We start from the raw sequence: 15850 nt of genomic DNA on the forward strand, positions 1-15850 counted from the left end.
TCCGGCCACCGCCTCCCTCCCTTCGCCTTCGTCCCCTTCTCCTTCGTCCCCGCCCCGCCGCGTCTCCAGGAGACGGCCCGTACCAATCACACCGCGCCGCTCTTCTTCCTGTCCCGGCCTGTCGTCCCTCCCCCCCAGGTCTCAGCCAATCGCCGCGCTCAAATCTCCATCCGGATGCAGCTCCGACCAATCAGCCGGCGGGGGTGGTGGGCAGGGGGGGAACGCTGACTTCACTTCAACCTCCGCCAATCCGGAGGAGCGCCAATCAAAAGTCTCCGTGGCGCTACCTGCGCCGCCGGCCGGCCAATGGCCTCCGCCGGCCTCCCTGTGACCAATGGGGGTGCTGTCCGCGGCGCCCAATCCGGGCGGGGCAGAGCCCCCGGGGCGTCAGGAAAGGGCCAATGGGAGCTCAAGCAGGACCGATTCTGCTCAACAGCTTGTTATTGGGCTCGGCGCTGGTGATTCGGTGCGAGTCCGGGCTGGCGGGGGGCGGAGCGGGGCCGCGCTCAGCCGCCGCCGCCGCTGCCGCCGCTCGCGGGGGCTGTCGTCGTCTCGGAGGGGGCCGCGGCGCTGGGGCCGGGCCGGGCCGGGCGGCGCTGGGGGGCTGCGCGATTCTGCTCCTGGTTTGCAGGTAGGGAGGCGGCGAAGGTGGCGGGCAACTCCGCCGCCGGTCCCCCCCTGGCCCCGGGGGGAAAGGGGGTGCGAAGCGGCGTTTCCTCCCCACCCCCCCCCGCTTGTATCCTCCCCTCGCACCAGCGCGCCCTTCCACCCGGGAGGGAGCGGGGACGCCCGCCGCTCCCCTCACGATGGGGCCGGGGCCGGGGGGGTGGGGAACGGGACTCCCTTCCCCGCCGAACTCCACCCGTGTCCCCTCCGAGCGCCCCGGGGCTGCCCCGATGCTTGGCGGTGGGGACCGCCCGTCCGCGCCGACCTCCATCCTTAACCCGCCCCCCCCCCCCCCCCCCCCCCGCCGCCTCAGCCGCGCGGAGCCGGCCCGCCCCCGTCGCACCACCACCCCCCCCCCCCCGCTCCTTCAGCTCCCCGGGCCGGGGGCTGCCTGGGCGGGTGTCCCGGGAAGAAGCGGGGGTGAGGGGGGGAGCAAGAAGTCCGCCCGGCCGGCGGGTGAGGGGAGCGGGGAGGAGGGGCTCAGCGGCGCGTCCCTCCGCGGGCCGCAGAAAGTTGCGAGGGCCGGGGAAGGGGCGGGGGAAGGCGGCGGCGGCGGGCCCCGCCGCCCCTTCCCCCCCCCCCAATCCCCATCCCCGGCGAGGAGCTGCCCGTGTGGGGCCGGTGGGTTTCCTCCCCAACCCCGGGAGGGGTTGAACGCGCGCCCCGGCCCCCTCCGCCCTGAGGCGGGGAGCGGGAGCAATGGCGACGTGACACAACCGAGGGGCCGCCGGGCGGGAAGCGGCGGGCGGCGGCCGCGGCCCGGCGGGGCTGGGACAGGCGGTGGCTCCCGCCCGCCCGCGCTCTGCTCCCCGCGCAGCCCGGCCTCCCCCGCACGGGGAGACCCACGCTCGCAGGGCTGAGCCTTCAGCCTTCCCCCCCCCCCCCCCCCCACCCCCCCCCCCCCCCCCCCCCCCCCCCCCCCCCCCCCCCCCCCCATCTTGTTTTGCAGTGTTTTCCCGTGTGCTCGCGGGGAGGAGAAATCTTTGAGCTGGAATCCCTCAAATAACCTTTAAAGATGAAGGTAAGCTGACTCCGAAGTGGGGAACGGCTCCCTTTCCCCCCCTCGCTCGCTGCTCTGGCGATTTCATTTTTTTTAATCGCATATCTCGGCTGAGCAACAGTAGGTAACGCTGGCCGGGGTTGCGGTGCATGCTGTAAATCCTCTTTCTGCTTTCCAGCGGAGGTCTGGGTGAGCTAAGCTCTTATCGTCTTGCTGTAGTAGTCTGAAAATTCACAATGTCTTTGAGTTGTTGTCCTTTGGGCTACTGTCTTTAAATGCTTCCTGTATCAGCAGCTGCTATTGCAAGTTTGCAAAACCACAGCTTTTGTCCTGCCTTAGTTGCCGTTTTTTTTTTTTCAGTACAAAGGCTCAACAATTGCTGTATCATTTACAAAAGAGAGAAAAACTTTTTTTACCTTCAGAGTTGAAGAAATAACAATAAAGAAAAAAAAACCAAAGAACAAAAAGCACCAGTTATTTTATATTCTGTGCTGATTTTCTGTCTTGATAGGCATTTTCAACGTGGTAATTTTGACCCTGTTTATCAGTTGCTACAAGCACAATAAAGTGAAATGTTGAGTAATAAAGTCCAGACTAAGGAAAGCATGATGAGAAATATTTCTCTCTCTTAAAATGCATAAGCAATTAGGATTTGATAAAGGCTTTTCAGGAAAGAAAAATACTAGTTAACAGCTGTTTGAAAGATTACAGCAGATTTCTATGGATGCTTCCTTTAGTCAACTGGAAAAAAAAATCCTGTATATAGCATGTTACAGACTTAATTGTAAGTATTGGGATAATAGCAATGTAAAACGTTTTAAATAATCAGTGTCATTGGATTGTTTATAGCTGAAAAAAGTGCAACTATCTTTTATACTGCCTTTTTGAAGTTGAAATACTTTCCTTTTGTATGCTGTATAGGAATGTCTTGAATTAATAATTGCTCCTAGATGTTACTACCATTTTTATAAGGAGATGTTCCAAATACCTGTTCAATACTCTGAGTTAATTCTGGGAGAGTAATTAAGCTAGCTGTATTGAGCGGGAATATGGGGGGGTCAATATGTCTGGTAAAACAAAACTTCCTGTAACTTGTTTGTTGGTTTCTTTTTTTTTTTTTTTTTTTTTCTTTTCTTTTAAAGAACAGTCTGATTGCAATTCCAAGTGCAGACATTGCTTATCACTTGAAAGTCAGTAGGTCTAAAAGTTTAGATGTAAAATTGAATACTTAATGATGTAGCTGTAAAAATAAATAAGAAGAACTAAACTTTGTTCTTATTTTTTGTTTCTTAATAGGCAGCAGATGAGCCTGCCTACCTGACAGTGGGAACTGATGTCAGTGCCAAGTACCGTGGTGCCTTCTGTGAGGCAAAGATTAAGACAGTGAAAAGGCTTGTGAAAGTCAAGGTAGTATACTGTGGTCATTGCTGGTTTTATTAAAGCATTGTGTTGAAAGGACTGTCAGAGAAGATCCTGGTTCTGAAGACTAGGAAATGTTCCATCGCCTCACTGTATGAATTTTAGAGAACACTTGAATGTTGTTTTTCATATTTCGGTGTTGAGTTTGAGGGTTCTTTTGTTCTTTTTTTATGGAGGGCTGTGGTGTTTGTTTTCAGATTTTTATTTTTTTTTAAAAGGAGGATGCTGGAACAAGAATGAGCTTTCTGATTACCTATTCTTTCTACTTCTTTCCTGAACACAGTTGTCTTACATTTGTGAATGCATCAGTTCCACAGCAATTGGTTTTGGTGTCACACATAGAAGATTATGGCTTTACATGAGCAATAAGGAATAAGAGCAGCCTCATAAGAAGCAGAAGTTTAATTTCATTCCAACTGATGTTCTCAATTTTATAGCTTGGAACTTAAGAGGCAGTGCCAGGATAAATCAATGTAGCAGCAAAAAAGATGGCAATAATTATTTTCTTAGACGAGGTTTTAGAAATGTCCAGGATAATGTTTGTTAAGTTCTGAGCATCTTGCTGTTGCTTCTAAAATGGCATGCTTTGGCTGTAGCTGAGATTCTACACGTGCATAATACTGGCCCATTAGATTCATCCACATTTATAGGTCTTATGCCAAAACAGCCAAAAAAGAAAGTAATTATTTTGGTGTTGCAGTACTGTTGTAAATGCTACTGTGGGAAAACAAGAATAAAATATAATTAAATAAAAGTTAAGTATTCAAAGTAAGTACAGAAATTTTTCTTCTGCTTTGTTTTGTCAAAATCTTCTCACTTCCTACTTTCTTGTCTACTGTCCAGGATATGTAAATAGGACATTAGTGACCCAAAACCCCCTAGTAAATAGAGATGAAAGCTGCTTTTTATAACTACACATCTATGTTTTTGTGTGCTTTGGTGCTTAGACCAAGCAGAGCAAGCTATCAGCCTCTTCAGTTACATATATAGATTATATATCACTGTATCAGACTGCTTTTCATTAAGAGAAAAAAAAAACAAAAACAAAAAACCAAACCAAACCACCCGATTCAGATATTGGAGTCTTTTTTGCTGTTCTTAATGAGTACTTACAGAAATTTGTGATGTTCTTTGAAATCTGTGTTAATGAGAAGCTCCGTAGGAAGCATTGTGCTGCCCTTCCTGGTCTGACGTCCTTAATTTTCTATCTGTATCTTTGGTCTGATAGAGTATCAAGACTGTTAATAGGTGTGAGGGTTTTTTTCTCATTAGAATCATATGCTGTGTTACTCCATGATAAGATTTGGAAGTATATGAGACTGCTGTGACTTGGTGGAAATGCCTGTCACTGTATCTCAATTATAACAATTGAAGTTTTAACAAGCTAAGCCTGATATTGTAATTAAGAGTGTGTAGGCACACCCCAGTATGCTTGCCAAGAGTGCAAAGAGTCCAAAAAGTCCAGTATTTTCCTGAATAGCAGGACAACCTCTGTTCATCTCAATCCTAATGTAAAATCTTAAATTAAAAATCCATAAAGTGCATTATTAACCTGAATATACCAATACTATTTTAGCATGCCACTAGTGTTGAATTTATAAATACAGCTACAATGTAGACTATGGTTGGGGGATAATTGGGGGAGCCAGAAAACTGAACATCTTTAAAGGTGGAAAGGAAGCTCCTGGAACTTTTGTTTCCTGAAAAGAAATAGGAATTATGGCATTTTTTATTAAAACACCATAGGTGGTTTTGCTATAACAGACAGCAGTGGAACAGTTAACTGTTGACGTCTCAATATTCATGTTTTATGTTTTTAAACTGGGTCTCTGCAAACTCAGGAATTCAAATTGCGTAGGCTCACATTCACGCTGTCTCATCAGTGTTACCTTCTTAAACAGGATTTTAAAGGGAGAAACATAGTTTACTTACACTGTAACTGATCCTTGTTTTCATTACACTTGTACATCTTTACCATAAAAACTTGTTCAAGGTAGTAGAAGTGGTGGTATTGTGATCAGCTTGGTGATTTTTTTTTTTTATATGTATTTAATAGCTTTTTATTTTGGTTGTAGTATAGTACTCAATTTGTTGTCAATAAAGTGCTACGGTTAAAGTAGAGAGACAAAAAGCTGCTTAATTTTCTGATATGACCAAACTCCTGGTATGTCCTGGTTTGCATTAATATCCAAACTCAAGTCAAAATGTATTTTCTTTGCCCTGGGATGGCTGCTGTTTGATTTGCCCCGTTCTTTAATTATGATGTTTCAGATTAAATATTAAGTGTTATGCCTGGGGCTTCCTGTCTGTAAAACTGTCTATGCCAAGTATTTTGCATTCAATAATGTTGGAGTCAGTTTGATTGATAAAGATCTTATTTTCCAGATTAGTATTATAAATACACTTTCATTCGCTTTTTGTATGCTCTTAAAAAGAAGATAGAAAATATATTTTGAAAAAGATATACATGTAAAAAAGCTCTTTAATATCTTTCAGGTGGTCCTGAAGGGGGATAACTCAACTCAGTTAGTGCAAGATGACCAAGTGAAAGGACCTCTGAGAGTATGTATATTGCATGCCTTTTTTTTTTTTTCTTGAAATCACATAATTTATTTGTAAAATTCTAAATTTTGATGTTGTTTACATGGGTACCTGTTCTGCAGAATTTGCATCAACAGAAGGACGCTCTCATTGCTTTAGATCAGATTGATTCTGAGTAATTAGTCTTAACTCTTGTAGCTTGTAGAGTCTGTTTATGCTTTTCCATGTAGTACACTTATGCAGTTCTGCATGCACGATGATTTTTGTATCTTCCTATAAGATACAAAACTCCTTATAAGTCATGAAGCTTTGAAACTTCTTATAAGTAATCGAGAACTTGACTACAAAGCTAAGTTCAAGCCCATTAGACAATAGTAAGTACGATTGCTCTAACAGTGTTCTGAAATAGTTGGTGTATTTTGTATAAAAATATGTGATGATTTGTCTTTTTGTGATATGTAACGGTTGTCTGCTAAAATACATAGCTGTATTATTAAACACTGAACACAGATAGAGCTCTTTAGAGGAAGTTGTCTTTTTTGTATTTGTCTTTTGTCTGTAGCCACTGCAAGAACACCAATGCATGCTGTAGGCTGCTACTGTAGTTCTGATATAGCTGACAGTTTAACAGTGTTTAAAAGGAGTAGTAGTAGTTGCATGCATATCAGTAATAAAGTAATAATTTCTTTGAATATTTATTTCCAATTAGCCTTCTATATTTCTTCTGATAAGTCATGCTGAAATTAGATGTTCTGAGTCTTCTACTGCTTTACTGTCTACTTGCAGTTCAACCATTATAGTTAAGGAACTTTGTTCTTAGAAGCTAAGTAACTAAATTTTAAAGTAACATTTAGCTAAAATGGGTCTAAAAAGTCATAAGTTTAGCTTGCTGGAAGAATTAATGCCTTCGTGTATTTTTCTCCATTATATGAGTTTGGGATTACATGTAACCTTGACATACTCCTTTTTGCAGGTCGGTGCAATGGTTGAAACCAAAATGCCTGATGGATCCTTTCAAGAAGCTGTTATCAGCAAGTTGACAGATGCCAGTTGGTATACTGTAGGTGAGCAGCTTTCGTTTACGGTCTGTAATCTTTGCACAATATATTTTTAATTATAGGTAATAATGTAAGTAATTATATCTTGTATTGTAAGACCTGAGATAAATTTTGGAGGGGACTTCTTAGTCTTGTAGGCCTTGTTTTCTTTTCCACTTAAAAATGGATGATGATTATTTGATGTTCAGGGAAGCTGTTGCACAGGTAATCGCAGGGCTGAACAACGAAGTTTTATTTGGCACAGTGTATATATTCTGATGTCAATTTTGCTTAGTGGAATTTCGGATAATTTTTGCAGTTCTTAAGACAAAGCTTGCAGTTGCACTTCTAGCTGAAAACCTGAGGCATGTAATGACTGAAATGCAAGCCTTCTTTCACTGTATGCAGTCTTGTACACAAGAAAAACATTGGTAGTACCACTATGGAATCTGAAGTTATTCCTCTGTTTTGTGTAGAGTTGAGCGTCATGTTTTGTATGAAATAATAGAAGACAGGATTTAATTTTTTTTTTTTTTTTAAGAGAAGAAATGACATGTCACACCTTAAAAAGAAAAGAGGGGGTGTTAATTTATAGCATGAATAACTGTTTGCTTTAAAATAGTTTTCAATTAAAGATTATATTAAGTGAAATAGAAAACTATTTTGTTTCTCATATTGGAGGCTTATGTGTTTTTCAGTTATTGAAATACAAACCTCAGTGCAGGGTCAGCAAAATTTCACTGTTGAACAAGAATTCATTGCAAGATAAATTTATTTATTTTGAATTATTAGAATTGCTCATTCTGATGTCTAGGCTTTTCTGAAAAAGCTTTCACAGGAGAATGACAAGACCCAGCAACATTGAAGTGATACTAGATAAGCAAATAAAAACCCGCAGTGTTTGAATCAGAGAGCTTTGCAAGTACCTGTCCTTTTTTGCACAACGTTCTTACGGCAGTGGAGTGTTATTTTCATGAATAGTAGCATGGGGGGAACATGCTTCTTGTAGTTGTACTGTACATGCTACTCTTTGGCATTGCTTTTGAGATAGTACTTTTAAATTTAAGCTGACTGTTCCTAACTGCCTTGTATACCACATGTATTTATCTTTACTCTTGAGGAGTCTATCACATGAAGTGTCAAATATTTTGATTCATTAACCCTTTTTTTATGATATAAGGAAGATACTTTAAGTAATCTAACATTTCCATTGCGGTTAGGTGAGGTCATGTCATCTTTGGTGGGATCAGGATAAAGCTCTCACTGCAGATCATTTGGAAGGATTTATTGCTTTATGATTACTACTGTTGCTGCGTGCTTTAAATATAAGCCAGTTGACTTAGCAGTTGACAAAGCTTATTGCTCTTTGCAATTTTCTTCAAGATTATAGCATTGCTGTAGAACTGTAGATTTAGCTGTAAAATTGTAGCATATGTCAGGTCAGGGAGGAAAGGCAGGATTATTTTGGAGTGCAGAAGATTTAAAATCAACTTGGTTTAGCACTATGATGTGACTACTCAGTGAAGAACACTGGACCTTCAACTTTGCTTTGTACTGACTTAGAGGTTCACTTTCTGATACAGAAGAGATAGGAAACACAGTCCTGCACTAACAATTTCATGGTTTATGAATTAGCACTTCCATTTTTAAACTCTTATTTATTTCAGTTTTAAAATATCATTTTTAGCTAATTCTGTTTGAATTTGGACCAGAATATTTATATCAGTAAACCAACTCTACATATTCCTGCTTCAGTGATTAAAAAGGGCTTTAAACTATTAATTGTTAAAACAAGCATATTTGTCTTCTTGCATTTGACAGGTGAACTTTAAATCCCCTGTTTTGGGGGTGAGTTTTGTCTGGGGTTTTTTTGTTTGCTTGTTTTTGTTTTGTTTTTTTCCTTTTGAGCAGTATACTTCTGTCAAAAATTTTAACTTGATGAGCATGTAATTTGAATGGTGAATACATGCTCTGCCCTGTATTAGTGGATTGTTGTTTAGATTTAACAAGTTGTTGAACTTTTGCTGATAATGTGAGAGATAAATCGTGCATGCAATGATTTTTACTTTATACATTTATTAAAGTGCATTTCCTCAGAAACTTGAACCAATGCATTAATTTATTATTGTAATTTTCTTTCCCCCAAAAATATTTTTTGACAGGCGGAATAGGGAAAATAAATTCATATGTTTTCCATATGCAAATGTATTAAGACTGCTAGGATTTTGAAAAAATTTGGAGCTGGGGGTCTGTGTGAGATTTAAGTAATCTTATGGTAAGTTAACATGCAGTACTGTAATACAGCATGTAGAGTATATATATCTATGACTATGAATACACAATTGTATTAAGAACATTTTTGTGAGTTGTATGTGGTGGTGTGCTTATTGGTGTTGATGAAAGCGCAAGCAACATTGACCAGAGTAAGCAGATCGTGAAGTTTGTGTCATTAAAAAAATTGGTTATTTTCCTCTTAAAATTGGGGACATCCTAGGATGAGTACAGAAACAGTGAGGTGTGAAAGATAAGCCTTATCTTTTCCCCGCTGCTTCTGTTGTATCTTTGCAGAAAGTTTTGGATGCGTTTTAGGTATATAGTTCATGTTGCTGTGAAGCAGAGTGTTGAATTGGTTCCTTTTTAATAGATTGCGGGCCATACTACTTGGCAGTCTTCTTGACTGGTTCAGTAAAAGCTAAAGAGTTGAGAGGGAGGTGGATTAAATAGCCTTCAGTTTTCTAGAACGTCTTGCTGTATGTGGTCAGGCGTGAGACGGAAAGCACAAGGGAAAGCTTGTGTTTAGTAGTATGTGTTTTTCTTGTACTATTTACGTTGTGTTAGGTAGGATCTCTTTCTTGGTGATCTAAAATAGACTGATACAGATAGGGAGACCAGCAATGTATACCGACAAACATTTTCTGAGTATTAAATGCAAATACCTAAAAAATACACCAAAACAAACTGCATGCTTGTCTAGTGAGGAGTAATGATGTTCACTTTTACAAATCAGGTTCTGTGTTTCAGATAGGTATCTAAAGAGGAAAAGTCAGTTCAAACAACTTTGCTTTGTTCAGTAAGTTGAACCAGTAGAAATGGTATTGAGTTTGCTGCAATAGGCTACTTTGCCACCAACATAATGAAAGAGCCACAGGGATGATCAGTTAGTCTATTTTAACAGTATCTCCTGACTATTAATGATGTTCAAGTACCCAAAAGAAATGAAGATTTATTTTTATTGTAGCTGCCATGGAATCACTTTCTCACCTATTTTTACATAATAATGATGTTACTGTAGCCATTTAGTCATATGGAAATTTTCAGCTGTGATTTGGAAATACTTTAGACATTACCTTTCAAAGTCAGCTTTTAGGTATAAGTAGGTGAAGAAACAAAAGCTGTTTGGAGTGGAAGTTTAACAATGTCTGGAAGATGGTATTGCACAAGTCAGCCCTCTCATCTGCTCAGTTGGATCTAAAGTGGGGTGACAGTAATAGTGGTATAAGTTCTTTGGACAACAAATGGCTCAGCTGGATGTCTTAATCTTTAAAATGAACTTAATTTACAAATTTTAAAGTGCTGTATTGGTGCTTTTGAAGTGCTGAATATATTGGTGGGTGAGAATTGCATAGCATTAGAATGGTCCATCAGATCTGATTTCAGCTGAGCCAGGTTTGAATTATGGCTTACTTAGTGTACTATCTACCTGATTCCCTGTTGACTAGTGAAATACTTCAGGTAACTACTGAAATAATGTCTGAAATATCTTAAAAAAAAAAAAAAAAAAAAAGCATAACCTAGACCACGTGTTACAAAGTGTACAGCTGTATTTTCCTTCTTTCACATTCTTTCTGGAATCTTACAAGCATTACCAGAATTTCAGAAAACAGAAATCCTTACATTTATGTTCTTTAAGGAGACACTTTTGTATCACTTCTGTACAGAACTAGAAGCAATGTATTGTCTATGTAAAGGTAAGAAACAGTATTTCAGTTGAGTAAGCATCTGAAGAGTTGCTGTTGGAATGGCCTTTTTTATTGCCCCATCAAAACCAGTGTCATCTCTCTTTTGACAAAACTCAGGTCAGTAGTCTGTATGTGCCCAGATCTCATTAAGTGTACGTAATTTAATCATATCTATAACTTTAAACAAAAGAAAAAAACAGATCAAATACATTGAGCCTTGTGCCTTGTATTTTGCTAGATGAAATCATGGAAAAGTGTTTCTGAAGAGAGAAAGAAGAAACATGTATTAATTTTCTGTAGTTTTTCCTCTGAAATGAGTAGGAAATAAGGAGAAAACTCCCAAAACAGTGAGAGGCATTAGCAGTTTCTAGCAGACATTGCTGTCAACAGTAGGACTTCATATATGGTTTAGTGTGAAAGGGAGCAGGAATCCTTATTTTTTGAGAATCGTGGCTTTCAGGCTTCGTCTAGTACTTTTATGTAAAAGAAGATACGTCTTTTACAAAAAGTTACCATGAAATGGCAGAACATTTTAACATAAATAGTAAAGAATTCGTTTATCTCCTTCTTCTCAACGCTGCATGAGGTTGCAAAGCCAACAGAATTTTTCCTCTTTGGCCCCAGTATGGTGTTGTACATCAACACAGCCCAGCTTTGGCTGTGCTGTAAGCCAGATGCTACTTCTGAGACACTTCTGTGAGCTCCATCCCTGTTTGTGGTGCTCTCTGGCCTCATGTCGTGGTACCTTCCTCCCCTCACGTAGTCACTGTGACAGTTTACAGGGAATTCTGAGTGAGTGCGTGCTGAGAGGAGTTCGGTACTTGAGTGCTCGTCCTTGTGCAAGTGAAGTTTTGGGGAGTCTGCTTGAGTTGTTCTGGAAATGGAGTATAGCATCACTTGGGGGTACTGTGTTTAGGAGGGCAGGTGACAGAAATGAGAGGTGTTAAGTATTTGGTTCTAGTCATCTTTCAGGTTGCATGGATTTAGAAAATTCCAGTTCATAATTCTGAGATTATTTATCAGAAAATGAACCAACAGTGATGTCCTAGGACTTTTGGGAGCCGAGTTGCTAACAGGAGCTATTTATCATCATATTTCCATATTTTTTAAATAAGTTTTCCTCTTCCGATGCTTTATGGAGGTACCTATGCTAACAGGAAAAATTGACTTGGTTCTGGCTTCGTTACAACTTTAAGCTCTTAACATGTCTTGTTCTTGCGTGCAGGGTGATAGGAGCTAGCAGTGCCACTGCGGTCAGTTGATTTCATCCATGCCAGAGGCCTGTTGGTTTGTCTTTTTATAACTTGAACAGCACGCATTTTGTAGTATGTGCAAAGCACTAGACATGTTTGTGTGGCTGGTTTGACCAGTTCTTCCCAGCATCCTGTTGAGTTCTACATCCCAGAAGCACCACTTCATCTTCAGGCTGTGCATGTGTCATCCAGGAATCCAAAACCACAAGTGTGTCAGGGGAACCCACCAGTTGCCCCCACTTTGCTGGTGCTGTGTGCCACCCTGACCTGCCATAAATTTGTCCTTTTCATCTTCAAAATGTTGCTTGAGTGATTTTTGAGGAAACCCTGTATTTGCATGGGGTCCTTCCATGGGACATATCATTGTTTAAGTGCACCTGTGGCCCATCAAAACTGGGCAATAGCTGTGTTGGTTGCTTTCTGGAGTATCTAGAAAAAAAAGAATAGCACTGCATTTTGTGCTTACATGTATTTAGCAAACCTGCAGGTAGAGTAGCAGATGTGATGGTGAAAAAGTATATTAACTGAACCATGTTACAAATCAACTGGATAGAGCCCTTGATTATAAAGCTACCTTTGTTACAGTGTGGACTGACTGTTAAAAAAAAATTTAAATTGTGTACAAACAATACTGTCGGGAAAGGAAGGAGATAGATTTTTTTTTTTCTCTAATCTCTGTATATGTAACAATAGTAAGGTTACTGTAACATCTCAGAAAAAACAGTTTCAGACAGTAGGTTTGTGTTTGTAAGGTGATAGTCTGTGAGTAGTCAAAGTTTGCACTTGTGTGTTTTCAGAACTGAGGCTCATTTAAAATGATTTTTAAAAAAAACCCCAAGTTCTGTGGGCTCTCCACTAGCACAATACACTGCAGAATCTTGCTTTTAAGCCCTCATACATTGATGAATCAGTAGTTAGTACAGTCCTTGTCTACAAGGTCATTCAACAAGTATTGCATGATTCTTAGTACTTTCTATTTTTCTTCCACAGCAGAAAACCAAAAATCTGCAAAACTTCTGTACATTCATCTAGACATTCATAGATAGCATCTCTGGTAGTTCACAAATGACTACTTTGACAGGCAGCTAGTGAAAATAATTAAGTATGCATAGTGACACTGGAGCAGTTCTTATTTCTTGGTAGTTACATTCATTGTCTCAGTAGGTTTAAAAGTTTCTGAATGGGATGGAGAAGGAGAAACAAATGTTTACTTGTGCACTGTAGAATCTTTCCTCCTTTGGGCAGCAGCAGTGACATGACTTGTTGGATTTGAAGTTAGCAAGCAGATGCAATCTGGAGGGTTGTTTTCCTATTCACGTGTCTGTTACAGGACTGCTTTGTTCTTGTAACTGTGATTGTGTATAAGTAATATTGTAACTATTATGAGGATATTATCACTGGTGTCCTGTTGTGTTGTCCTTTTTTTTTTTTTAAAATCCTAGGGATATTTATAAATAAGATGTAGTTAAACTGATCTGCAGTATTTTGTGGTAAGTTTCTTCGCAGTTCCTAAAAACTATTTTGATCAGTCAACTTGTTAATATTATATAAATAAATGAGAACCAATGTTGAGATTGTGTTTGTCAGGACAGAGTTAGTATTATTTTTGTTAATGGCATATATGGGCGTGCTGTAGATATGAGCTGTATGAAATAGAGGATTTTTTTTTTCTAACTTTTGGGAAGCATTGCACTGATTCCCACTGGGGAGCTTTGTTTTTCTGTCATAGCTTGAGCTTGCCTAGGCTTCCACAAACAGAAAAAAACCCAATACTGTTTCTTTCCTGTTACTTTTGACAAGATTGGGATGCAGCAGAATTCTGAAAATTTCCATTTTATTTTCACTGTTTAAATATGCTTTGTATGGAGCATATTGAACTCCATTCTTGGGACTAGAACAAGGATTATAACAGAGACTGTTCCTCCAGGTTGTGCTGCTTAGTCATATTTTTTCCCTTCTGTTGGTGTTCGTCATTAAGCAATGTATTTAGAAGGCAGGCCTCCGGCCAGCAGGAACATTGCTTTTCTATCATTCTTACTTCCTTATATTGACTCTTAAATAGTAGTATGTAGGTTCCTGGCTAGTATGTATCATTCCCTTTCCAGAAACATTTACTAACTACTCAGCTGGTACACCCTGATTTCTCAACAAGTGCATGCCCGCTACAAGATGAGGCAATGGTAGTACCTATGGGGCTTCTGCTTTCTCATACTTGTTTCTTTGGAAGGACGGGATTGTAAGTTCCTCTTCTAAGATAAATGTTGTGGCACTGTAAACATACCTTTTGATCACTACATTACATGTGTGTGGGGAGATATCGCCCTGTCTTCCGTTCCTGTTTCATTGCCTCTTTAACACACCTGATACGGAATACAACCTCTAGCATTGCTGCTGGAGAATTTGGAGTTGTAACAATAACCTGGTTAAGCAATGATCAAAGAATTAGTACAAGTTATTCAACAGTAATTTATTAGGTTTTAATCTGCCTGTTTGTTAGGACTAGGCATTTTAACTAGAGTTAAACAGTCTTACTTCTGGATGAGTTTAAAAAGAGGAATGAATTTGCAGCTTGGAGTGTATTAAGTTCTTCTGACATGACTGCTATCATAGTATCAAAGTATTTGGCAAAGGGTAATGATGCTAATCCACTTCAGAGTCTCTTCAGAGTAGTGAGAAATGGCACACACTGTAGGGTGCACAGAACATTTTAAAAAGCAAAAAAAAAACCCTCCAATCAGCCAACCATATTGTTAGCAAATTGTACAGAGAGAGCTGATGAGTGACACATTTGGAGTGGGTAATGAAACTGAAAGGGTTATCACAGAGATTTTTTTAATTTTTTTTTATTAATATAAACTTGTGACAACACTGAACTTCACAATTATTTTGAGCGCTGCTCTCTTCTTTTCACTTAGCTGATCAATGGGTACCAATGCTGAGCTAGTAATGCAGAGGGGAAGAGCTCATATTTTGTTTTCCCAGTTAGTGTGAAGTGTTGCAGTGGTGGCTTCCTTGATCTGTAAGCTAAACTAGAAGATTTTGAGGGTTAACATACTGACGTTGGAGTTGACAGGTCTTACTGGTATTTATATTTTGAAAGTTTAAAAAAGATTATTAGCTGGTATCGCTAATTAGGCATGTAGGTATCTGCTGTTCTTAAAATATTAGTTTTTTGGAGGGGGAAAAAAGTTAGTTGCTTTGTGTGTACAAGTATTATAATATAAGCTATTAAGAATTCAATAGTGGAGCATACCACAGCAGTATCTCTACTCTGAAGATGGAGGAACCTTAAAGCTTAGCTTATCAAGCTTAATTAAATTTGTATTCATACCTTTTTATGTATTTATTATTGCAGTCTATTACTTTAACTTAAGATTACAAGAATGTGACTGTTCTATTTAGTTATTTGACAAATAAAATAAGTGCTTTTCTTGTTGCGACCAGTCTGTGTTTTTGCTAACAATACACATATATTTGATATTCATGCTAGCTCAAGCGATTATTTTTTTTTATTAGTAGAGGTATGCCAAAATTATCATACAAATAGGCACAGCACTTCAAACTTTTTTTTTCTTCCCTTCAAAGTTACTACTGGACAAAGCACATGTGAAGTAGTTTAAATATAGAGTAGAATTCTGCACTTTGACCCCGTACAAATAAACTTTTACCTTATTGGAATGCCAGACTGCAGCCACCTGGTCTCTGCTCTTTGAAAAGGGCTTGTTCACATGGCTCAGACAGTTGGATCTGAACCAGTGCAGGGGAATTAGTGACTTTTCTTTCCTTCTCCTCAAGGAAATTTTAATGAAAATATTTTATTTAAACTGACTAAAGAGTAGATCTTTCTCAGGCAAAGCTTGCAGCGGCCTCATATCATTCTAGTCATACTCAGCTGTGTATTAATGAAAATTAATTGAACTTCCCTTTCACTTATACATGGGTTTTAAGAGAACAGGATGTCTACTAAGTGTTCTT

At 40.0% G+C, this 15850-nt stretch overlaps 1 protein-coding gene across 4 annotated transcripts in view; it reads left to right on the top strand.

The window, feature by feature from the left end:
• Window positions 1–487: 487 nt before the first annotated feature.
• Window positions 488–15850, top strand: part of LOC104357332 (AT-rich interactive domain-containing protein 4A) — a 48644-nt gene continuing 33281 nt past the window's right edge. For 2 of the 4 annotated variants that reach the window (XM_042799172.1, XM_042799175.1), the window contains exons 1-5: window positions 488–631; window positions 1616–1687; window positions 2963–3073; window positions 5582–5647; window positions 6600–6690. In XM_042799172.1, the coding sequence (XP_042655106.1) occupies window positions 1682–1687; window positions 2963–3073; window positions 5582–5647; window positions 6600–6690 (274 nt within the window). In that variant the 5' untranslated portion in view covers window positions 488–631; window positions 1616–1681. The other 2 variants (XM_042799174.1, XM_042799173.1) reach the window with 2 other exon arrangements.

Source organism: Tyto alba, unplaced genomic scaffold (assembly GCF_018691265.1).
Source record: "Tyto alba isolate M040663 unplaced genomic scaffold, T.alba_DEE_v4.0 Super-Scaffold_29, whole genome shotgun sequence".
Lineage (NCBI taxonomy): Eukaryota > Metazoa > Chordata > Aves > Strigiformes > Tytonidae > Tyto > Tyto alba.